General features: G+C 42.8%; 1 protein-coding gene across 6 annotated transcripts in view; it reads left to right on the plus strand.

Moving 5' to 3' along the window:
• wasf1 (WASP family member 1) overlaps positions 1 to 25,099 on the plus strand; it is a 175,970-nt gene extending 150,871 nt beyond the window's left edge. For 5 of the 6 annotated variants that reach the window (XM_038799177.1, XM_038799179.1, XM_038799180.1 and 2 more), the window contains 5 exons: positions 10,863 to 10,977; positions 15,756 to 15,925; positions 16,601 to 16,792; positions 19,449 to 20,086; positions 24,138 to 25,099. In XM_038799177.1, the coding sequence (XP_038655105.1) occupies positions 10,863 to 10,977; positions 15,756 to 15,925; positions 16,601 to 16,792; positions 19,449 to 20,086; positions 24,138 to 24,295 (1,273 nt within the window). In that variant the 3' untranslated portion in view covers positions 24,296 to 25,099. The remainder of the gene's footprint in view (positions 1 to 10,862; positions 10,978 to 15,755; positions 15,926 to 16,600; positions 16,793 to 19,448; positions 20,087 to 24,137) is intronic. The other variant, XM_038799181.1, reaches the window with a different exon arrangement.
• The last annotated feature ends 375 nt before the right edge of the window (positions 25,100 to 25,474 follow it).

The following is a 25,474-nucleotide window of genomic DNA, read 5'->3' on the forward strand; positions in this document are numbered from 1 at the left end:
ACCAAGGACAGAGCTGATGCACTGGTGGTGCTTGACGTAGGCCAGGATATAGATAGTAACGTTATTCCAGAAGAGAGGTTCATGATGGATAGATGATTGGGAAAGTGTTGCTGTAAGTTTGGAGGTAATTGGCATGGTTTTAATTCTTCATTGGATATGGGCATGATTTGCAAGGCCTGCATTTTTTTCCATCCCAGCAGTTTTTGAGAAAAGTGAGGTGAGCCACTACCTTGAACTGCTTGCAATCCATCTGGTGTAGGTACCCCTCACTGGACTGTTAGGAAGGGAATTGTATGGTGCAGATGTTACTTGCCACTTATCAGCTTGAGCCTGAATGTTGTCCAGGTCTTGCTGCATCTGGACATTGACTGCTTCATGAATGGCACTGAACATTGTGAAATCATCAGTGAGCATCCTTGCTTCTGGCTTTGTGATAGGGAAGGTCATTGACGAAGCAGCTGAAGATTGTTTAATCTCAGACACTATACTGAGGAACTCCTGTGGTTCAGATGATTGATCTCCAACCAGAAGCATCTTCCCTTGTCCTTGGTATGACTCCAGCCAGTGGAGAACTGCCCTGATTTTCACTGACTTCAGTTTTAATCAGGTTCCGTGATGTCCAGTCACAGGTTGCCTTGATGCCAAGGGCAGTCACCTCTGAAGTATAGCTCTTTTGTCCATGTTTAGACTAATTTGTAATGAGATCAAAAGCAGAGTGGCCTGGTCAACATAAACTGAGCACCAGTGAGCAGGTCATTACTGTGTAAGTATCGGTCAATAGCACTGTTGACAGCACCATCCATCACTTGGTAATTGGGCGGTAATTGACTGGATTGATTTGTCCCATTTTTTGTGTGGATAGGATTTACTTGGGCAATTTTCAACATTGTTATGTGGATGACAGTGTTATAGCTCAGTAGGAAATCTTAGAACACCAGGTTAAAGTCCAACAGGTTTGTTTCAAATCACCAGCTTTCGGAGCACTCCTTCTTCATTCACCTGAGGAAGGAGCAGTGCTCCGAAAGTTAGTGATATGAAAGAAACCTGTTGGACTTCAACCTGGTGTTTTAAGACTTCTTACTGAGCTATAACACTGTCATCCACATAACAATCTTCTTACTATGCTCACCCCAGTCCAATGCCGGCATCTCCACATCAGTGTTATAGCTGTAGTGGAATGGCTTGGCTATGGGCGCAGCTTGTCAGGGGTCGGGATGTTGTGGGGCCCATAGCCTTTGAAGTATCCAGTCTCATCAGCCGTTTCTTGATATCATGTGGAATGAATTAAATTAGCTGACTGGCATCTGTGATTATGGGGACATCCCCACAAGGTGGCTGAGATAGATCATCCACTTGGCACTTCTGGCTTGTCTTTTGCATTGATGTGGAATCTGGCCCAATGTCCACAGATGATGCCAAAGGATATCAGGATGAGATATGGATGAGAAAGAGGGGGTGAAGAATTAAATATCCCCTGCTTTGACAAAGTGTTATCCAGACTTGAAAGGTTAGCTCCCTTCTCTCTCCACAGATGCTGTCAGATCTACTGCGATTGTCCTGTATTTTCTGTTTTTGTTATGAAGGATTGAATCCTTGGGGAATTTTGAAGATGACAGTGCAGGGGTAGAGAAGCTATTGTTAGAAATGTTTTGGCCTAATGGCTATGAAGGGTACTAGCCATGGACAGTCCCAGGGAATGCAGGAGAGACATTAGAGGAGGATGGTGTGTTTGACTCTGTCATAAGATCCAGATGAGAAAAAGAGGGATAATGAACCATGGTCACAGACACTGAACATGTCATTTGATTCAGGCCATTTTGGTATCATGAGGGGCAAAGGCCTTATTGGAGAGATTCAAACAAGCTGCTCCAGGAGAAATGGAAATGAACCTGGAAAGGCAGCACAATTCATATTCTCTAAAAGGCAACTTGCTCATGCAACTTTAGAAAAAAGAAAGGAAACCAGCAAGTTACTTAAGTTCTGACTGTATTACACATTCCTTTCTAATTTTCGGGTCCAATTGCTGATGCTAGTAAAATGACAATTGTAATATCGGAGCATTGAGATTAATTGATAATCAGTACGGTTTGACTTGGTCCCAAATCCTAAACAAGGTAACTTTAATTATTCCTTTCTAAATCTATTTTTCACAATTAGTTATTGACATTGTTTCTTTTGGTTTGATACCATAATGGTTACGGTACTTAACTGAAAGCCAAATTTCACCTTGGCAAGTTGAGAAATTGCTTATCAATTGAATTGCTGGATTGTTGTTAAAACCTAACTGGCTTGCTAATGCTCTTTAAAGAAATAAACCTGTCAGCCCTATCTTGTCTACCTCACATGTGATTCCAGTCCCACATACGTAGCTGACTCTTATGCCCTCAGTAAACTATGGAACAGTATCTTACCTTACACCTTACCAGTGTTCCTCGCATCACAATGATTAGTGTACATCTAAAAAGAAAAAAGATCTGTGATCTGATTAAAAATAAATGGACCTCCAGGTGCATTTCACTTGTTCGGCTTCTGTCTTTGATTTCACTTCTTAACCCTGCATTTTCAATCTGACTCTTCCACATATTGTTTGGCTCTTGGAAGGACAACAGCCTATTAAGTGCAAGGCAATGAGTGATGGATACAGTTTTGGTATTCGGCAATTGTTGACTGGAAACAGCACTAAAAAGTTAGAAAGTAGAACTATTTTAAAGAAAGTACAAGATAAATAATCTAGGTCAGTTTCTACAAATGTTGGTATAAGTGTGTGTATTAGTGGAGATATGGAACAAGTATTAGGATCCGCTTCAATAGTTATCTCTCTCATTCTGAAAAGAAATAGTGGTTAGTCATTAAACCATGTGTGCATGTGCCATAGGTTACTGAAAGAAGTCAGAGGATGAATCAACAATCCTAACCACTTTAAATATACAAGTTTCACTATTGGACTGGAGGATATCTCATTTTTAGGATCTTAGACGAGACCTCTTTTGATAAGGCACTTGCTAAGACAATAAAGCCGCAAGATTTGACGAGTTTTGAACAAAAATAAACTTTACAATGCAAGGTCAAAAAGATAACAATTTACAATATCTAGCTTATATTCTAACATGCATGGATAATATGAGGTGCATGTGAATTAACAGGAAACCTATGGTCAAGCACACTACACAGTCCCATTTGCTATTTATTGTACAAAGACAGGTCCCACAGATTTCTGAGCAACCCAACCAGATGTCGGTATAGTCAACCAATCTTGTTGAAACTCTGTCCCACTCACAAGAGACTCCAAACTTATCGCTCAAAGCTACTCCAAGTCAAACTTCCTCAATGACTTCACATCACCCAGGGTTTCAATCTCATCTCCTGAGACTTTGTTCTCCTGAATTTCCAAGTCTGCACTGCAGCCTCTACTTGCATAATTTCACCTCTATTTGAAAAAATATTTTTATTCATGGCTTTTTACATTTATACACAAAATATCAGAACACATCAACCAAACAAGCAACCATAAATCCCCAACTTCCCCTGGTACCAACACCCCACCATATCTCATCTTCCCAAGTTTAACCCCCTTATTCCCCCTTACTGACCCCTCAATCAAAAATCATTGAACGGTTTTCACCTCTGGGTGAACCCCTCTACCGACCCCTGCAAACACAATTTCAGCTCTTTAATAGGTGGCCAGCATTACTGGGCTGGCACTAACTCAGATTTCACCAAGCTCCAATCTTCCCAGCTACACCACGCTGTAAATGGCTACCCTTTCCAGCATGGAGCCAGTGACCTTCTGGCACCTTCACAGCTCCCCAAAATTTCTCCTAAACCTTCACTGCACAAAGCTATGAAACTGCTCCTTGATGTCTGAAGAAACTTGGGTGTGATGTACAAGGAACAGAAAGTTAGCAATTAGGAAGGCAACTGTCATGTTGACCTTTATTGCAAAGAAATTGGAGTATAAGAATAAAGTAAGTATTGCTGCAATTTTAGTGTTTTCGTGAGACCACATTTGGAGTGCTGTATGTAGTTTTGGCCTCCACATTGAAGGGGGTACAGTGAAGGTTCACTAAATTGGTCCCTGGGATGAGGGGGTTGTCCTATGGTAAACTGAGTAAATTGGTTTTCTAGTCTCGGGAGTTTAGATGACTGAGACGCGATATCATTGAAACCTACAAATTCTGATGGACCAGACACTGAGAGATTGTTCCTGCTGGTTCGAAAATCTAAAACACAAGGACACAGCCTCAGAAAAAGAGGCTGATCATTTAGGACTGTTATGAGGGGAAATTACTTCACTCAAATGGTTATGAATCTTTGGAATTCTCTGTCCTAGAGGCTGTAGATGCTACATTGTTGAATACACTGAAGGCTGGGATAGGCAGACATTCGGTTTCTCAGAGAATTAAGGAATATGGGGAGTGGACAAGAAAATGGGGCTGAAGCTGAAGATCAGAGATCGTATCAAATAGTGTAGCAGGCTCGATGGGCCATATGGTATACTCCTCCTATTTCCTGTGTTATTGTCACTTCAGAACCTTAATGACACAGAGCTATCTAACATCACTTTGTTGCTTGGAGCCTGCTAATAGCGACATTTTTGGCATGAACCCTAGAATCTTGTTAAGCTCCACTCATCTGCAAGACGAGTTCACCTTCCCAGACTCACTAAATGCTTTTAAATGAATTGTACTTCTAACTTACAAAACAACTCTCCCAGCTGCATTTCTTTGTAAGTAATGTAGATGCCTCATCTCCAATTCTCCAGCTAATTAAGCCCCTCTGTTGTTTTATTATCTTACTTTTCTAGCTGTTAGCCACTTAGGTCAACATGGTCCCAACCTTGCTGTGTTAGTTGCATTCATGCCATTTGCTATAGTTAAAGCCGACTCTTCAGGGGACTAAAGATTGACTCAAATTTTTTTTTTTAAATTTAGAGTACCTAATTATTTTTTTCCCAATTAAGGGGCAATTTAGTGTGGCCAATCTACCTAACCTGCACATTTTTGGGTTGTGGGGGTGAAACCCACGCAGACATGGGGAGAATGTGCAAACTCCAAACTCCACACGGACAATGACCCAGGGCCGGGATTCGAACCCGGGTCCTCAGTGCCGCAGTCCCAATGCTATCCACTGCGCCACATGCCGCCCTAAAATTGACTCAAAAATTATACAATGAACCATGAACAGGTTATTTATAACACCTCCCCACCAAAATAAAGATGAAAATGCTTTACCAGGTGTTGTGTTTTCATTTGCCATTCAGAATAACTACCTTAAGCATGCAATATACACTATGATCTGCATCAGGTATTACTTTTTTCGAGATTTTCTGAAAGTTTTTTTAACATTATTATCGCCCCAACGGTCCTTCTACAACCAAAGATTCCTCCTTGTTATGCACAAGTGAATTTTCAAGCTCAGTCTTTAAACCAGACTATGCTGATTCCATATTTTGATCTTAATTGTACTCCATAACGGTAGCTTTGTCATTGTTAAACTCCACAAATTATGCCTCAGCTAAGTTCACAGTCAAATTGGTGTCATCTTCTTTAACTGTAGTCATTCATATCTTCCTTTTTAAGTTCATTTTCCAGGTTCAAAAATTTAAACCCACGCAGACACTGGAGAATTTGGAAACTCAAGCCACCCAAGGCCGGGATTGAACCCGGATCCCTGGTGTTGTGAGGCAGCAGTGTTAACCTTTGTAATATGAAGAACATGGGGATTAACTGAAAAACTATGGTCAAACAAATATTGGGACTGGTTGTTTTCCGTGCTAAAACTCCATCAGAATTTTGAGACTGTGAGGGAGCTAATGATACTGGAAGACTATATTAAATAGAAAAAAATTAAAGGACAAATCCCACGGATTTCTCAGCATCCCACCCAGATGTCACAAAACACTGAATCAACCAATCTTATTGAAACTTTGTCCCCCACATGAGGGATTCCAAACTTTTCACTTTCAAAGATCAAGCCTCTGAATTCAATCAGAGCCACTGCATGTTGGACTTCCTCAACCACAACCATTTCAAGGTGTTCAATTCTGTCTCCTGAGACTCTGAGTCCCTGGATTTCCAAGTCTGCAGCCTCTACAATTTCAGCTCTTTAATAGGCAACTGGTTTAACTGGGCTGGTATTGTCTCCGGATTTCATCAAGCTCCAATCTCTTCAGCTCCAGCAAGCTATTACTGTACTGGCTCCCAGGGATTCTTGTGAGCCTTTCCTGCACAGAGGCAGTGATCTTCTACCTTCTCAGCTCCCCAGGACTTCTTCACCCTAACCGCACAGAGCTATTAAATGGCTCCTAAAATTTCTCTTGTACCCCAACCCTGGAGCCTGCTAACAGCAGCTTTTTATTTGGTGTAATCTTTTTCCCTGTGCAAAACAGGCATTTCCAGAGCAAACAAAGATAAATTGAAACCCTAGAACCTACTTAACCTCCACCCATCTCAATGACAATGTAGCCTTTCGGAGCTTACTGAATGCTTTTAAATTAATTATAGCTCTAACTCGCAAAACAAAACAACTCTCTGGGCTACATTTCTTTGCAAAGAGTGTAGACACCTCAAATCTACTTCTCTAAGAAAGCTGTTTTATGATCTTTTCTTTCTATCTCTTAACCCCTTAGTCATTTTGGCCCCTGATCTTGAAGCTGTTAGTTGCATTTATCCCATTTTTTACAATTAAATGTTAATCTTCCCAGTACTAAAATTAACTCAAATATTCCAATAAACCATGAACTAGGTATTTATAACAATGTAACATATTCCTTCAAGGGAGTGATGAATAAAATGTAAAGCAACCAGCCTCATACATGGGGAAACTCTTGATATATATCATTTGAACATTTCAAAATGCATGGGTCAACTAAGTAGAGCAACACTTGGTTTGTTAAAAAATTAGCCTTCTTTTGCAAATTAAATTTTTTGAAAAATTATGAGTTAGAAAGTTAGAGACTACAGTATTTTCATTAATGAACTATTAGGAAATTTTCGATACTGTATTAACAAGACATCTCAGGAAAACGTTGGTGTGGAATAAGAGTAAAAGTAGCTATGTTGGAAATTGCATGAAAATAGGAAACCAACTAAAGAGGGATTACGGTTTTGAGAAAGATGGAAAATACTGTATCCCGTGGGTCTCTGTTCTAAGCTCAGTATGTATGGATGCAATAGCAAGAGAGTGGTATTCACCACGAAAAGGATGTTGCCGTCAAGTTAAAAATGCATTCTGCCTCTCTCAAATGAGTAATGTGGTGTATGAATTTCAGTGCCTGTGTGAGGCCATACACCGCAAAGACTGGCGGATCGCATCAAACAGCATGTCCCCCCTGCTGTTCGCAATTTGCAAGATACCAGCCATACCCAATCAACATGGAAAACCCAAAACACACTGCCCAACATCAGATGTGATCCGCAATTGAACAATATTTGCTGAATAATCCTCAGTGTGCTAAGAATTGCGCTGACTACCAGATTCAGTCGGGCTTGCAGTGTAATACATTGGTGTGTACTGGAACCTCTATATTAGTTCACGGGACCCTGTTTTTTGCAGACAGAATGTGTACATACTTCAGTGTATTTCAATTAATCAAAATTAGTCACAGCCATTTGCTGAATCAGAGCAATGCCTTGAGAAATCAGTAAGAAGTCTTACAACACCAGGTTAAAGTCCAACAGGTTTGTTTCAAACACGAGCTTTCGGAGCACTGCTCCTTCCTCAGGTGAATGGAGAGGTATGTTCCAGAAACATATATATAGGCAAAGTCAGAGATGCCAGCCAATGCTTGGAATGCGAGCATTTGCAGGTAATCAAATCATTACAGATCCAGAGAGAGGGGTAACCCCAGGTTAAAGAGGTGTGAATTGTCTCAAGCCAGGACAGTTGGTAGGATTTTGCAAGCCCAGGCCAGATGGTGGGGGGTGAATGTAGTGCGACATGAATCCAAGATCCCGGTTGAGGCCACACTTAATTTTTGAATTTTTGCATCTTGGATTCATGTCGCTTTGGCCCTCTTACATGCTCCTCCAGTGGAACCTGTGTCGGAAAGTATGGAGTCTCCATCTGTCTAAAGTTCTGCATTTTTTTCCTGTAAAATTTTATCATATAAACCCCCCGAACTTGTAAAAAAAAAGACAAAATTAATAAAATAAATGAAAAAAATAAAAATTAAATGAATAAAAACCCCCCGAACTTGTAAAACAAAAAGCTGCGACCGTTTAAAAAAATAGCGGCAGCACTGCGCTATCCCTTTAAAACCAAATGGAAATCCCTAGTTCAGGGGCACATTTTGAAACGGGTCAAGCTACTTTGGAAGGTGTTAATTCTGTTCCTCTTTCTTGTGAGACCTCCAAGGTTGATCTGAGTATCAAACCTTTCCTTGTACTTGTTTATTTTTTCTTTTTCAAGAATTTATCTATTTTTACTTTTAAAGCTATATGGGTTCTGTTTCCATTATTGTTTGTGATTTCAAATGCCCCATGGGCCTGCCCATCCCTATCTCTACAATCTTCTCCAACTCCACAACTCTGACATTTGTACTGCTCTCACTTTGGCTTCTTGGGGCATCCCCAATTTTTAATCACTCCACCTGGAGTAGCTGCACCTTCAGTTGCATGGGCCCAACTCTGCAATGCCCTCCATAGACCTCTCCGCCTCTCTAACTTGATTCCCTCCTTTTGGATACTCAAAATCAGCCACTTTGGTCAAGTGTTTGGTCAACTGACCTAATACTTCCTTAGGTAACTCGACGTTAAATTCTGTTTCATCTCATTAGCATTTTTCATTATTTCGGCACGTGAATGTGACGTTGAAGATCTTAAATAAATGCCCTTCAGCTGCTGCTTAAGAATATAAAATTTCCACCGATTCTAGCACTGTTTTTCTTCAAGTATCAGACAACGTCTTTCCAAAGTTAACTGCAGTCTCCAGAAGTGTTTTGATACTTGGAGAGAGTCGAATGCAAATGCACAATTGTAAAAACCATTGCCCTGTGCTGCAGACGATTTATTAAAAATTGATTTGGCCTGTGAAGGAGGCTTTTGTTACATAGGTCGCATGACATTTTTAAACCCTTAAAATGTGCCATTGATTGTTATTCCCCCTCACTCCTGTACACCATATATATGATAAGCCTGTGAAGGTAGCATGTACAGAAGGTGGACTACATTTAAAGAATGAGGAACATTAGACAGAATGTTTGAGACAGAATTTTTGTATAAATGTCACAAACTATTTAGACGGTATATTGGCATTAGCTGAATTGTTTATTTGTCGAGCCGGTGCAGACACAATGGGCTAAATGGCCTCCTTCTGTGCTGTAATGATTCTGTGAAGTTCCAACATGCTAAAAGTTTGAGGTGTTGAATGCAGTATTGTTTTGTTAGAGTTACATGTGGTATCTATTTTAACCACTAGATGGCAGAAACTGACCAAGGAAGTGGATGACTCCATAATTGCATTTAAGTTTGGTTCAGTCTTGAGTCAGTGGCCCAACGAGGAAACCTAGTTTTCACTGACATTTGCTCTCTTTTACATTAACTTTATAATTTTCTTTGGCCACCTTGGTTTGGGAAAGATGTTGTCTCACCAATTATTTCAATCTTATGGTGCATTGGTCCAAAAGGGTCCCGCCGCCCCCATCAAAATTTCTTTAAATAGCTTTTTTTCTCCCACAATTTCTTTGACCTCCTTCAGTCCTTTTTGGATACAGTTCTGAAGATACAGTTCAATCTCCAGTACCTCAGTCAAATAATCATCTCGGAAGATTGATGTTATTAGACCACCAAAGACATTGCAGCCAAGTTTAATCTATTTTTTAATACCCACATTTCTGCTCCAAATATTTGGGCTGATGTAGTTCTAGAGGAAAACCGAACCACAATAATTAATCTGTCCAATGCTAAATGTACCAATTGCCATAACAAATGTCACCGAGATTATTAATACAGTAATAGAAATTCCAGTCCTTATTCCACCATTCAGTTGGATCATAGCTGATCATCATTCCACTTTCACACCATTTCTTCATAACCCTTGGTACTCTCATCCAATAAGAATCAGTAAAATTGGTTTCAAATATTTCAATTGACCCAGCTCATACAGCATTTTGGGAAGAGTTCGAAATGTCACTACCCTTTGTGTGGCAATTTTGCTCTCAAATGGTTAGGTTCTAGTTTTAAGATTATAACCCCTTGATGTGGATTCCACCAGAGGGAATAACTTGTCTGTACTGACAATATCGCCTCCAATACCTCCCCAAAGATGTATGTTTTGAGGCTGTGTCTAAAACTGCACTCTACTCCAGAGGGTCTGACCAATACACTGCACAATTGAAACAATGCATCCTCACTTTTTTGCATTCTATTCGCCTCGAGAGACCAAATTGAAGTGTTTAAACTTGAAGGGTCCAGCTGGGATTGATAGGAAAGCCATATTTCCTTATTTGAGGGATCCATAATCGGGGAGGAAAGGATTTACGGTAAGTGTTTAGAGGGGTTTTGAGGGGCAAATCTTTCGCCCAGAGGATGGGAAGTTCCTGGAACTCGTTGCTTTAAAAGATGGACCAGACAGGAACTTCTGACATTTAAAAAGTATTTGGATGTGCACGGAGTGTTGTCATGGACCAAGAGCTGGAAAGAGAGACCAGATTAGATGGCTCCTTGACAGCCAGCATGCAAATGATGAGCCAATTGACTGCCTCAAAATATTGTGAATTCCAATCATTCCATGAGATAAAGCAAATTTTTGAGCTATAAAATTCTAATTGCCTAATCTGAAAGGCTGATAACTGTCTTTCTTAAATGTCACATTGTTTTCTCTGGCGTTGAATAAATTATTTTAATGTTATTGTGTTGCTGCAGAGATGATGGGAAAGATGGCTTAAAGTTCTACACAAATCCATCATATTTCTTTGATCTGTGGAAAGAGAAAATGCTTCAGGACACTGAAGATAAGAGGAAAGAACGGAAGCAAAAGGTTATTTTTATTGAATTTATACTTTGTAAAACAGAACTTGCATTTGTTTAAATGTACTGAAAGAATGAATGCAGGTATTTATTGCACGAAATGTGAACACCAAGTTCAAGTCTTTGCCAGCATTAAACTATAGTCACAAATGCCTACTTCTCAGTTGCTTGGTTTAAGAACCTCATTGCACATCTCTTCCTTTATAATACGCTTTAGCAAAACTTTATGATTTCAATTAAACCTATCTGCACAGTCACTCCACATTCCAGTATTTTGCAACCTTGTATTAAAAATAGATATGTACTATCTTTAAATAGATGTGATGTGGAGATGCCGGCGTTGGATTGGGGTGAGCACTGTAAGAAGTCTTACAACACCAGGTTAAAGTCCAACAGGTTTGATTCAAACACGAGCTTTCGGAGCGCAGCTCCTTCCTCAGGTGAATGAAGAGGTAGGTTCCAGAAACATTTATATAGACAAAGTCAAACATGCAAGACGATACTTTGAATGCGAGCATTTGCAGGTAATTAAGTCTTTACAGAGCCAGAGAGAGGGGTAACCCCAGGTTAAAGAGGTGTGAATTATCTCAAGCCAGGACAGTTGGTAGGATTTCGCAAGTCCAGACCGGATGGTTGGGGGGGGGGGGGAGAGAATGTAATGCGACATGAATCCAAGGTCCCGGTTGAGGCCGTACTCATGTGTGTGGAACTTGGCGACGAGTTTCTGCTCGGCGATTCTGCATTGATTCTGCCCTGAAGGCTGCCCTGGAGAATGCTTACCCGAAGATCAGAGCTGAATGAAATGAAATGAATGCCCTTGACTGCTGAAGTATTCCCCGACTAGAAGGTTCCCCTTACTTGAAGATGTCACAGCCTTTAACACATCATCGATGAAGACTAACATCTTGCCAAGGTCGTCCCCAAGCCCCCACTACTTGCCTTCAAACAACCGTGAACCTCAAACAAACCATTGTTTGCAGCAAACTACCTAGTTTTCAGAACAGCGACCACGACACCACACAACCCTGCCATGGCAATCTCTGCAAGATGTGCCAGATCATCGACATGGGTACCACCATTACACATGAGAACACCACCCACCAGGTACGCGGTACATACTCGTACGACTCGGCCAACGTTATCCAACTCATCCGCTGCAGGAACGGATGTCCCGAAGCGTGGTACATTAGCGAAACCATGCAGATGCTGCGACAATGGATGAACAGACATCGTGCGACAATCACCAGGCAGGAAGGTTCCCTTCCAGTCGGGGAACACTACAGCAGTCAAGGGCATTCAGCCTCTTTAACCTGGGGTTACCCCTCTCTCTGGCTCTGTAAAGACTTAATTACCTGCAAATGCTCGCATTCAAAGTATTGTCTGGCATCTTTGACTTTGTCTATATAAATGTTTCTGGAACCTACCTCTTCATTCACCTGAGGAAGGAGCTGTGCAACAAAAGCTAGTGATTTGAAACAAACCTGTTGGACTTTAACCTGGTGTTGTAAGACTTCTTTACTTTAAATAGATGGATCACCTTGCAAAATCAAAGTACGAGGGATGGTGTAAATCTGAAATAAAATCAGAAAATGCTCAGCAGGGCATGCAGAGACAAACAAAGTTTGGACGAGATCTTCCCAAGTGGGAACAGAGTTCCCGAGCAAGCACATTTAGCCACGTGTTTCACAGCAGTACCGAGAAGCACATGGCTATTCAACGTGACTCGCTTTGAATAAGGGGCCTAAACGGAAAACGTGCAGTCGGGGCCGCACACAGCCCCATTTCTTTCGAGCGGTGCTCCCCATTGTAGCAAGAAATCGGGGCGCCATTTTTAATGGCCCCCCAGCCTAATGCAACCAAAGTGACAGATGGAATGACACTGGCACTGCCAGGGTACCCAGGTAGCACCAGCAGTGTCAGGGCACCATCCTGCCTAAAGAGCATGCAGCTGGGGGCCTCCGATCCCCTTGGAGACCCCTCACGTGTGTCATTCCATCTGGTTCCCATTTGTGGAGACCAGTACCAAACGGCGCTTGCTCGAGGTTCCCAAGGCAAAGGTATTGAATCCCAAAGCCTCCGGTACCTCGGGAATCTGCACATTAGAGTAATGCTTACTGCCTTGCTCTAATATGCAGATTTGCCAAAAACTGATTGTGAGCGGGATTCCCCTTGCAACGTCTCGTGAGATTGCGTTAATTTCGTGAGGCGTTGCAAGCTGGGTAGATTCCAGGAGTGGGGTCTCCCATATTTCACCGGCCACGCTGTACCGCGGCAAGCTGCTTCTCTGGCGCAGTGTGGCCGGAAGATTGTGCCCAATGTTTCTGGTCCATGACCTCGTCCTGAATCGTTTTGCAATCATTTTTTTAAAAATAATTTTTATTGAGATTTTTTAAAAATGTATAACAACAGAACAATAATAATAACAATAACAAGAATAAACACCCCCCGGCACCCATAACAACGCATATAACTAACCCCCCCCCCCCAAACCCAATAAACAACAAAATAAATTAACAATAAATTAAATTAACATAACCAATGCCCCCCTGAAACCCCCCCCCCTTTTTTCCACCCCACCCCCCCAGGTTGCTGCTGCCGCTGACCTAGTTCCCTATCTTTGAGCCAGAAAGTCGAGGAAAGGCTGCCACCGCCTAAAGAACCCTTGTACCGACCCCCTCAGGGCGAATTTGACCTTCTCCAGCTTAATGAATCCCACCATGTCATTGATCCAGGTCTCCACGCTTGGGGGTCTCGCATCTTTCCATTGCAACAAGATCCTCCGCCGGGCTAGTAGGGACGCAAAGGCCAAAACACCGGCCTCTTTCGCCTCCTGCACTCCCGGCTCCACCCCAACCACAAATATCGCGAGTCCCCAGCCTGGCTTGACCCTGGACCCTACCACCCTCGACACCGTCCTCGCCACCCCCTGCCAGAATTCCCTCAGTGCCGGGCATGCCCAAAACATATGGGCATGGTTCGCTGGGCTCCCTGAACACCTAATGCACCTGTCCTCACCCCCAAAAAAACCTGCTCATCCTCGTCCCGGACATATGAGCCCTGTGCAGTACCTTGAACTGGATGAGGCTAAGCCTCGCACATGAAGAGGAGGAGTTCACCCTCTCCAGGGCGTCCGCCCATGTCCCCTCCTCAATCTGCTCCCCCAGCTCCACTTCCCACTTAGCCTTCAGCTCCTCTACCGACGCCTCCTCCACCTCCTGCATCACCTGGTAGATGTCAGACACCTTCCCATCCCCGACCCACACCCCCGAAAGCACCCTATCCCTTACCGCCAGCGGGGGCAGCGAAGGGAACCCCTCCACCTGCCGCCTAGCAAACGCCTTGACCTGAAGGTACCTGAACATATTCCCCGGGGGAGCTCAAACCTCTCCTCCAGCTCACCCAGGCTCGCAAACCTCCTGTCAATGAACAGGTCTCCCAACTTCCTTATGCCCGCCCTGTGCCACCCCAGGAACCCGCCATCAATGTTCCCTGGGACAAACCGGTGGTTCCCCCGCAGCAGGGCCTCCACCGAGCCCCCCACTTCCCCCCTGTGTCGCCTCCACTGCCCCAAATCTTGAGGGTAGCCGCCACCACCGGGCTCATAGTGTACCTCGTTGGAGGGAGCGGCAGCGGCGCCGTTACCAGTGCCTTCAGGCTCGTGCCTCCACAGGACGCCATCTCCATCCGTTTCCATGCTGCCCCCTCCCCATCCATTACCCACTTGCGTACCATCGAGACATTTGCCGCCCAATAGTACCCAGAGAGGTTGGGCAGCGCCAGCCCCCCTCTATCCCTGTCCCGCTCCAAAAAGACCCTCCTCACCCTCGGAGTACCGTGCTCCCAAACAAATCCCATGATGCTGCTGTTCACCCTCCTAAAAAAGGCCCTCGGAATGAAAATGGGGAGGCACTGAAACAAACACAAAAACCTCGGGAGCACCGTCATTTTAACGGACTGTACTCTACCCGCCAACGACAGCGGCAGCATGTCCCACCTTTTAAATTCCTCCTCCATCTGCTCCACCAATCTAGTAAAATTGAGCTTGTGCAGAGTCCCCCAGCTCCTAGCCACCTGAACGCCCAGGTACCTAAAACTCCTCACTGCCCTTTTTAGCAGGAGCCTACCAATCCCCCCCCCCTCCTGATCTCCCGGGTGTACAACAAACAGCTCACTCTTGCCCAGGTTCAACTTATAGCCTGATAAACTCCCAAACTCAGCAAGAATCTCCATCACCTCCGGCATTCCCCCCACCGGGTCTGCTACATACAGCAGCGAGTCATCTGCATAAAGTGACACTCGGTGCTCCTCCCCGACTCCCTGAGCGCCATGGCCAGAGGCTCAATTGCCAACGCAAAAAGCAAGGGGGACAGGGGGCACCCCTGCCTCGTCCCACGGTGGAGCCTGAAGTACTCGGACCTCCTCCCATTTGTCGCTACACTCTCCATCGGGACCTCGTACAGCAACCTCACCCATTTAATAAACCCCTCCCCAAACCTGAACCTCTCTAACACCTCCCACAAGTACCCCCACTCAACCCTATCAAAGGCCTTCTCCGCATCCAATGCCACCACAATCTCCGCCACTCCTTTTACCACCGGCATCATTATCACATTTAGCAGCCTTCGCACGTTAGTGTTCAGCTGCTTCCCCTTCACAAAATCCGTCTGATCTTCATATTTTGCAATCATTTTTGAACACCATAGTGTCTGACCACTTTCTGTACTCTTAAACCAATGTGGCCTTAATTTCATGAGTATCTCACTTACATTCACCAAATTTAATTTGTAGCAGAAACCAATAGATCGTCCTCGAGAACCAGACAAAATGCCTAGAGCACCTCAGGACAGACGAAAGGTCTGGGAAAAGCAGGCACCAGGTCTCGAGCTCGCAGTTGATGGAGATTTTCCACAGAAACACAGAGATAATATTAATGGACCACCAGTGCATCCCGAACCAAGGTTTGTTTCAATACCATTTCAAATATTTGAAATCCATGCATCGTGTTTGCATATTCTTGTAGTAGTCAAAATATAAGATAAGTATATCTAGGATTTTGTACTGTAGGATTTATTGACACATGTTACACAATATAACATGTATGTTAAAGCATTGAAAACTATTAGTAATGTTATGGAGATGCCACTCCTGAATGAAAACTACATTCTTGTGTATTTTGTGATTTGTACGATTGCATTGCCATGAATAATTATGATATGTAATGCACTGCCTTAAAGCGAGATGCAGACAAATTCAATAAGGTTCCAAAGGGATGGGATATATGAAAGGAGAACATTTCAGAACTGTGGAGAAGAAGCTAGGGGGTACATAATTCTTTCAAACGAGCCAACATAATAAGCAGGATGGGATGTGTGACATGATTCTCTGAATGTGTAGTTATTTCCTGCCCACTCCAGTAGAATGAGATGTTCAATTTGAATTATCACGGTTTATTTATTTTTTTATAAAGATGCTTGCTGATTAGAGAATGAATTAGGCTTGTAGCCGATTAATTTTGGTCCATTGATTCTTATCACTCATCCAGTGGCCAAACTGCGCAATGAATTGCTCGTAGGCCAAGCATAATATGTAAAGAGAAAATAATTCTGTAGTGATAATTTTGTTTTTCCTTTAAGGATGGAAATATGTGTTGATCATGCAGATGACCACCTTGACCATCTCGTACAGTCCACAGTACCTTTTAGACATATTAGCGAACATACCACTGGAATGAGTGACAAACTGTTTGTTTCAAGACCACATGAACCACCTCCTCCACCACCAATACAGACAGCAGTTGACATGAAGCCAGTGCTACCAGTTTTTAGGTAATTAAAATTTGCTGCAGTCTTATTTATCTTTTGAGTATTGACTGATTTCAGAAGCAAACCTGATTGTAGCCACATAGTGATGCCAAATGCAAATTAAGATCAGCTTTGCATTGTTTTAATCAATACCTGCTTCCATTTTTATCAATAGCCAATGTATTACTTAAATGGTTTCTTGTCCTGCTCTTGCACCATTACCTCTGACCTCCCCCAAGGATCTGGCCCATGCTGCCCCTTGATGACATCATCTGAAAGCACAGCAGTGTTCAATTTCACAGACACGTAGAAGACCTCCAACTCAATGCCTCCTCTCTTGACGACTTTGCTGTTGATAAATTTTCAGGTTGCTTATCCAACAGTCAGTACTGAATGAGAAGATATAACCTCCAGTTAAATATAGGGAAGGTTGAACCCATTGTCTTCTGTTCCCAATCCAACTGGTTTCCTAGGTACTGACTTCATGCCTCTCCCCAGCAACAGGCTGAGATTAAACCAGTCTGTTTGTCACCTTGGTCTTGCATTTGACCCTGAGGTGATCTTCCAACCACAAATGTTTTACTGCATCATTAAGACTGCCTATTTCCACTTTTGTACGGTGACCTGGCTTCATTCCTGTCTCCATTCATCTGATGTTAGAACTCTCATGCTTTGTTACTTCTAAACATCAGCAAAAGCTCCCTGTGTATGTGTACTCTACACTCCTAGTTGTGCATCCCAGCTTTCTATTTGCCTTTATTTCCCCACATGGCTCATTTTCAATATCCAGCAGCAAAGGTAACAAAGTTGTAACTTTCATCAGCTCCTATGGTAATTCTGGTCCCTTTATTGTGTACATATATTATTTTGTTCATGCATTTAAATGCCATTTGTATTGTAAATTTGTTATTTGGCAAAACTTTTACTTCAGAATTTTATGGTAAAAAAGGAAGCTAATCATCCCAATGTTCCTGTCCTGGCTCTTTTAAAGAGCTATTCAATTGGTCCCATTTCCTTACTGTTTCCCCATAAGAATGGGAGTAATTAGATTGCTCCAAAGAGCCAGCACAGCAATGATTCATTGAATGGCCACCCCCTGTGTTATACTAACCTACTCAGTTAAAGGTTTTGCAGAAGATTTTATACTTCTAATGCTCTCCAGTGTTGGCTTACACGCTTACTATTGATCTTGTTTCCTTTAAGCCATCCAGCTTACTTACTGACAATCTATTAAATGATATTTGTCCAGACATTGATCCATTCAGCACCTACTCCATTTTCTTATATCCATATACAGGCCCATAAGGTTCCCTGAATTCCCATTGATTTTACTTTGATAAAGTAAAAGAATATTAAAGGGATCTGTAATGTCAGTTAATTTATATTGTGGGAAATTGCACTATTTATTTGTATAATATCCTGCAAAAGGTCAATAGATTTTGCCCAACAGGACCTTCTATATCCATCCTGACTGTTCATTTGTAAACTAATTTTTACAATTTGTTCATTGGATGTGGGTGTCATTGGCTAGACAGCAATTATTGCCCATCCCAAAAGCCCTTGAGAAGGTGGGAATGAGCTGCCTTCTTGAACCACTGCTCTTCATGTGGTTTAGGTACACCTATGGTGCTGTTAGGGAGGGAGCTTCAGGGTCTTGACCCAGTGACAGCGAGGAAAGGCGATATATTTCCAAGTCACAATAGTGAGTGACTTGGAGGGCAACTTCTATGTGGTGGTCTTTTCATGCATCTGCTCCCTTTATCCTTCTAGATGGTAGTGGGTTTGGGAGGTTCTGTCAAAGGAGCCGTAGTGAGTTGCTGCAGTGCGTCTTGTAGATGGTGCATACGGCTGCCATTGTGTGTTCGTGGTGGAGGGAGTGACTGTGGACGGGGTGCCAATTAAGCAGGCTGATTTGTCCTGGATGGTGTTGAGCTTCTGAGTGTTGTTAGAGCTGCATTCAGCCAGGCAAGTGTAGAGTATTCCATTACACTCCTGACTTTGTGCCTTGTGGACAGGTTTTGGGGAATCTGGTGAGTTACTCACCACAGGATTCCTAGCCCGCTGTTATAGCCACAGTATTTTTTTGGCTGGACCAGTTCAATTTCTGGTTAATGGTAACTACCAGGAGGTCCTGCTCGAATCTACGCAATATACGTACCCTCTATTGATGTAATACTCGACCTATGTTAATGTGATTTGAGTGAGGGGTGGGGAAGAGGTGAGGGTGATTCTAATCTCAAATATTAAGGCTGTTAATTTTATACTTGCATATTTCATCCTTAGTCCAATTTCTAAAAGCCGAGATAGTCTTTCAACTAGTTTACCATTTGATTTATTACCAGTCCACCTGGTAGCTATGGTCATTCACCATTTTCTTTTGACTGGAATTTTGTTTGAATACATAAAGTAATTTCCTAGTGAATGACAGGCCCATGAAAACGTTCATTAATTCCATATGCATAACCAGAGGTAGAACCTTGTTCTTTACAAGCTCATGTATTGCTGCCAGAGATCAACTTTATTGCTTTACTTACACTTCGGTTTTCTCATTGATTTTATATTATTCTATTTGACATATAAAGATAATTTTATAAGTTGAGTCAATTGCCTTCTGCCTTGTATATTTGGTTAAAATGTCATGGATGTTTGTGCTAAAGATATGTTTGGGTTTTCTTTTCAGTTCCAACTCTGATTTAATGGATCATCGACTTAGATCACCAGCAACCAGCAAAGCAACAGTTTTTGTGAGCCCTGCTGTTCCCCCTCCACCTCCCCCATTACCACCACCACCACCACCTCTTCCTGCTTCTGTGTCAGGGGCTTCAGTCAAAGTTCCCATCAATTCAACAACTCCACTTGCCCCTCCACTGCCACAGCCAATGGTATCTGTACCACCAGCAACACCTCTTCAGATTGCCCCTGGGGTACTCCATCCAGCTGCTCCTCCTGTCGCTCCTCCATTAATAAAGCCTTCCCTTCCAGTTTCTGTCACAGCACCTGTAGTTGATCTGATGACAACCTTTCCAGTTCAGACAAATGAAGGGCAGGGACTTCCTCCACCACCACCTCCTCCTCCTCCTCCACCGCCACCTCCTCCCCCATCTGGACCACGATCCTTTTCTCCACTTCCTGGAGGACCTGTCCCACCACCTCCTGGGCCCCCTCCTCCACCATCCTTTGGCTCTAGAGCTCCTGTTCCCTTGGTCCCACCATCATCTCCTTCCCAAGCACATCCAGGATCTGAAGCCAAACGGCATCCATCTTCTCTGCCAGTGATCAGTGATGCTAGGAGTGTTTTGCTTGAAGCAATACGCAAGGGTAAGTACACAATACTCTCAACTGAAATTAGCATTGTTTATGCTGGGTTGAAAATGGATCTGCTGTGGCAATGCTTTTGGAAGTGAGTGTTTTTATAAATATATGATGTTGTAACCTAATGGGCGCCTTCTAGTTCACATCTGCGTGCTGCTCTTACATTCAGTTGCTTTAATCAGTTCCACCAATTCTCTAATAGAGAGTTCTGCTTGATGAGATTGAAGCAACAACATTCTTCATCTATGGCCAGGTCTTCAAATCCTGTTTTGCCAACTCAACAATTTTGATCATTTCAACATCCACACTCAGCCACAGCATCAGGCCAAAATTTCTTACACCAGACAATTATGTTTGATTATTTAACCTCTTCCTTTAAGGCTATAAGATATAGGAGCAGAATTAGGCCACTCGGCCCATCGAGTCTGCTCCACCATTCACTCATCGCTAATACATAACCCTGACCCCTTATCTATCTCTGGCTTAAAGACACCCAGTGATTTGGCCGCCACAGCCTTCTGTGGTAAAGAGTTCCACAGATTCACCACCCTCTGGCTGAAGAAATTCCTCCTCATCTCAGTTTTAAAGGATAGTCCCTTTAGTCTGAGATGGTGTCCTCTGCTTTTTGTTTTTCCTACAAGTGGAAACATCCTCTCCACGTCCACTCTATCCAGGCCACGCAATATCCTGTAAGTTTCAATAAGATCCCCTCTCATCCTTCTAAACTCCCAACGAGCACAGACCAAAAGTCCTCAACTGCTCCTTTGTGCCCTTAATTATCACTATTCATAGAAGTGTGTTAAATTCCTTCCAGCAATCTTGGAAATCCATAATTTTGAGAATATGCCTGAAACTTCTATGGGTTATAGTAAGCTTTGAAGGTAACAATGACACTGTCGTCGATTGGCTGGATGCCAATTTCAAGCACCCTCACCCCTTTTCTCCTGTAGTATAAATTGTTGTGATTGTTTGAAATTTGGCATTCTTGCATTTGTCCTTATGATTGCAAGATGAAATATTTCAGAAATGTCTCTCTTTTCAGAAATATTAAATATCTGTTCCTCTTACTATTTTAAATGAGCACAGTAAGAAGTCTTACAACACCAGGTTAAAGTCCAACAGGTTTGTTTCAAACACGAGCTTTCGGAGCACGGCTCCTTCTTCAGGTGAATGGAAAGGCTTGTTCCAGAAATGTTTATATAGACACAGTCAGAGATGCCCCGGAATGCGAGCACCTGCAGGCAATCAAATCATCAAAGATGCAGAGAGAGAGGTAACTCCAGGTTAAAGAGGTGTGAATTGTCCCAAGCCAGTTCAGTCGGTAGGCCTCTGCAAGTCCAGGCTTGTTGGTGGGGGCCGAATGTAATGCGACATGAATCCCAGATCCCGGTTGAGTCCGCATTCATGCGTGCGGAACTTAGCTATGAGTTTTTGCTCAGCAATTTTGCGTTGTCGCGTCTCCTGAAGGCCTCCTTGTAGAATGCTGACCCGGAGATCAGAGGCTGAATGTCCTTGACTGCTGAAGTGTTCCCCAACTGGAAGGGAACAGTCCTGCCTGTTGATAGTCGCACGATGCCCGTTTATTCGTTGTCGCAGTGTCTGCATGGTCTCGCCAATGTACCACGCTTCGGGACATCCTTTCCTGCAGCGTATGAGGTAGACTACATTGGTCGAGCCGCACGAGTATGCGCCGCGTACCTGGTGGGTGGTGTTTCCACGTGTAATGGTGGTGTCCATGTCGATGATCTGGCATGTCTTGCAGAGATTACCCTGGCAGGGTTTTGTGGTGTTGTGGTTGCTGTTCTGAAGGCTGGGTAATTTGCTGCAAACAATGGTTTGTTTGAGGTTGCGCGGTTGTTTGAAGGCCAGTAGTGGGGGTGTGGGGATGACCTTGGCAAGATGTCCATCCTCGCTGATGATGTGTTGGAGGCTGCGAAGAAGATGTCGTAGTTTCTCCGCCCCAGGAAAGTACTGGACGACGAAGGGTACTCTGTCAGTGGTGTCCCGTGTTTGTCTTCTGAGGAGGTCGGTGCGGTTTTTTGCTGTGGCGCGGTGGAACTGTCGATCAATGAGTCGAGCGCCATATCCCGTTCGTACGAGGGCATCTTTCAGCATCTGTAGGTGTCTGTTGCGCTCCTCCTTGTCTGAGCAGATCCTGTGTATACGGAGGGCTTGTCCATAGGGGATGGCTTCTTTAATGTGTTTCGGGTGAAAGCTGGAGAAGTGGAGCATCGTGAGATTATCTGTGGGCTTGCGGTAAAGCGAGGTGCTGAGGTGACCGTCCTTGATGGAGACGAGTGTGTCCAAGAATGGAACTGAATTTGGAGAATAGTCCATGGTGAGTTTGATGGTGGGATGGAACTTATTGATGTCATCGTGTAGTCGTTTCAGTGATGTCTCGCCGTGGGTCCAAAGGAAAAAAATGTCATCGATGTATCTGGTGTATAGCATCGGTTGAAAGTCCTGTGTGGTGAGGAAGTCCTGTTCAAACTTGTGCATGAAGATGTTGGCATATTGAGGTGCAAATTTGGTCCCCATGGCTGTTCCGTGCGTCTGGATGAAGAATTTGTTGTCGAAGGTGAAGACGTTGTGGTCTAGAATGAAACGGATGAGTTGCAGAATTGCGTCTGTAGATTGGCAGTTGTCGGTGTTGAGGACTGAGGCTGTTGCAGCAATGCCGTCGTCATGGGGGATGCTGGTGTAGAGTGCCGAGACATCCATTGTGACGAGGAATGTCACAAGCCTGCCAACAAGTCACAACATGTCACAAGTCATGCCAACAAGCCTGGACTTGCAGAGGCCTACCGACTGAACTGGCTTGGGACAATTCACACCTCTTTAACCTGGAGTTACCTCTCTCTCTGCATCTTTGATGATTTGATTGCCTGCAGGTGCTCGCATTCCGGGGCATCTCTGACTGTGTCTATATAAACATTTCTGGAACAAGCCTTTCCATTCACCTGAAGAAGGAGCCGTGCTCCGAAAGCTCGTGTTGAAACAAACCTGTTGGACTTTAACCTGGTGTTGTAAGACTTCTTACTGTGCTCACCCCAGTCCAACGCCGGCATCTCCACATCATATTTTAAATGAAGGTTAGGTTACAGAATAGTCCATAATAACAATTTTCTCCCATGGCTGGGAATAACAAAATGCAGGAAACAAAAAGAGTTCATCTTTCAAGCTTTTGTTTTGTGGTTTTGGTTTTCTGAAATTCACGCAGGGCGGATTGTGATTGGAAACCCTCTCTTTGTCATTTTGGTTCCTAATTTGAGCACAACCAATTGATTTCATGGACAAGTGTGTTTCTACTCCCGATTTCCTCAGCCAAGCAATTCAAAAAATTATTACTCGTCAATTCATGTGTGCATGTGTCAGGGTGTTCCCTTTAAGATGTAATTGCTTTGCACAGCAGGCTTTTCAGTGCTCAGCCTGTTTTAAGTTTATAAGAGAGCAAGACCTGAGTGATAACTTAACATGCTGCTTCACAACAGCACACCCATGCAGCATAGCAGTAGCATTAGTCAGAAGTCAATTAGGTGAACTGCATATGAAATGAGCCCGTGTTATACTATAAATGAATGTACAAACTAACTTGATAGCCACTGGAAGATTTAATTAATGGAAAACATACAAAATGTCATTGCAGTCAGGTTCATGTGTACAATTTATGTGTGTTTTGTCAGTTTTCCTTTAAATTTTATATTTAAGGATGTAGTGGTATGCGTATAGCCTGGCATTGTTGTATCTTGATAATTATAGCATTATTCCCTCAAATTGAACAAATATAAACAACAGATTGAACACAGATTGCAAACATAAAATTTTGTTGTAACACTATGCTGTCAAATTTTGTTTTTTGAAATTCTAATATAAAAGCTCTGAGGCAGCTTTAGGTTGCCTTATAAGCTTTGCAGAGGTCACTCTTGAAGATTAAAGATTTCTTCATTATTTTCAGAATACACAGCATACGCATCTAATGAAAGGTTTCTCTTCAAATAATAAATTCTTAGCATACAGTAAGTATTTGAATAATCTACTGTATCTTATTGCTTGGTAGGCATTCAACTTCGCAAGGTGGAAGAGCAACGTGAACAGGAAGCAAAACATGAACAAGTTGGAAATGATGTGGCAACCATTCTGTCCCGACGTATTGCAGTGGAGTACAGTGACTCTGAGGATGATTCTGAGTTTGATGAGGTGGACTGGCTGGAATAATACGACTGACCAACTTGTACAGGGTGGAGTTTGGTATTGGCATTCATTGTGGCACTCCATAGGAATGTATCCATTTCATAGTTGGGGGATGTTTTTTGTATTTGTAACACTCTAACATTAACTGGGTCACTTGATAGCAGTTTCCCGAGATGGAGGATCACTCGAGTAATTTTTGATTCATTTCACCTTGCATCATTTTTTAAAAATTCAAGCTAGGTGTTTTTGTCTAGGTTACTGTTCTGTGGAGAGATTTGTTTTGTATGTTTATAGAACAAAAACAAACCACTAAGTATTAAAAATGGGACACTCTACAATTCTGAAGATCCTATTTTGAAAATCTTGTGCTTTGTCTGAGTGCACTGGACTTTGAGAGAAGAAATTTGCACCCAAAGTTGAAGGGCAGCTCTGATTTCTACTATACAGCACATTAGAAATGCTATTTGTAAGCTAGGTCTTGCACTATAGTTCTTTCAGATGTGAAGAGACAACATACCCCTTTAGAAATTATTGCCTAAGTTAGTACTGGATAAACGAACCATATGCACTAATATTCCATCATGAGTAAATGGACTGCCTGTAATAAATAGAAGTCATTGATACATTGTGGTGACTTGCCTTATTCCAATATTAATAATTTAAATGAGACTTCTTTTTGGTTGAATGTACTATTTTGCCTGCACATTGTGTTCATCTGTGAAAACTACTGATTAGAAGACACTGCATTATCTATTTAACGGCAAGTGATACAAAAATAACAGTTTTCCTGGCATTTACTGTATTTAATAAATCAAAATTTGTTTGAAATCTGCTTTCCAAGTGACTACATTCATCTCAAATCCAGAGACCGTTCTTGTGCTTTTTGTCATATACTCATGGTTCTTGTTTTGTTAATAATTCAGCAAAGTTCAATTAGAGTGTAATGGGTCGTTTCATTTTATTTTGCTGCATTTTGCAGCAGCCCAAATGAACAGGTCAACCAAAGTAATGGGAGACTTCTTTATCTAGTTAAATCTGAAATTGAACCAGCAGCCTTTCTTCTATATCTAGTTGAACCAGCAGCCTTTCTTCTATATCTAGTTAAATCTGAAATTGAACCAGCAGCCTTTCTTCTTATCTAGTTAAATCTGAAATTGAACCAGCAGCCTTTCTTCTATATCTAGTTAAATCTGAAATTGAACC

Source organism: Scyliorhinus canicula, chromosome 6 (genome assembly GCF_902713615.1).
Source record: "Scyliorhinus canicula chromosome 6, sScyCan1.1, whole genome shotgun sequence".
Lineage (NCBI taxonomy): Eukaryota > Metazoa > Chordata > Chondrichthyes > Carcharhiniformes > Scyliorhinidae > Scyliorhinus > Scyliorhinus canicula.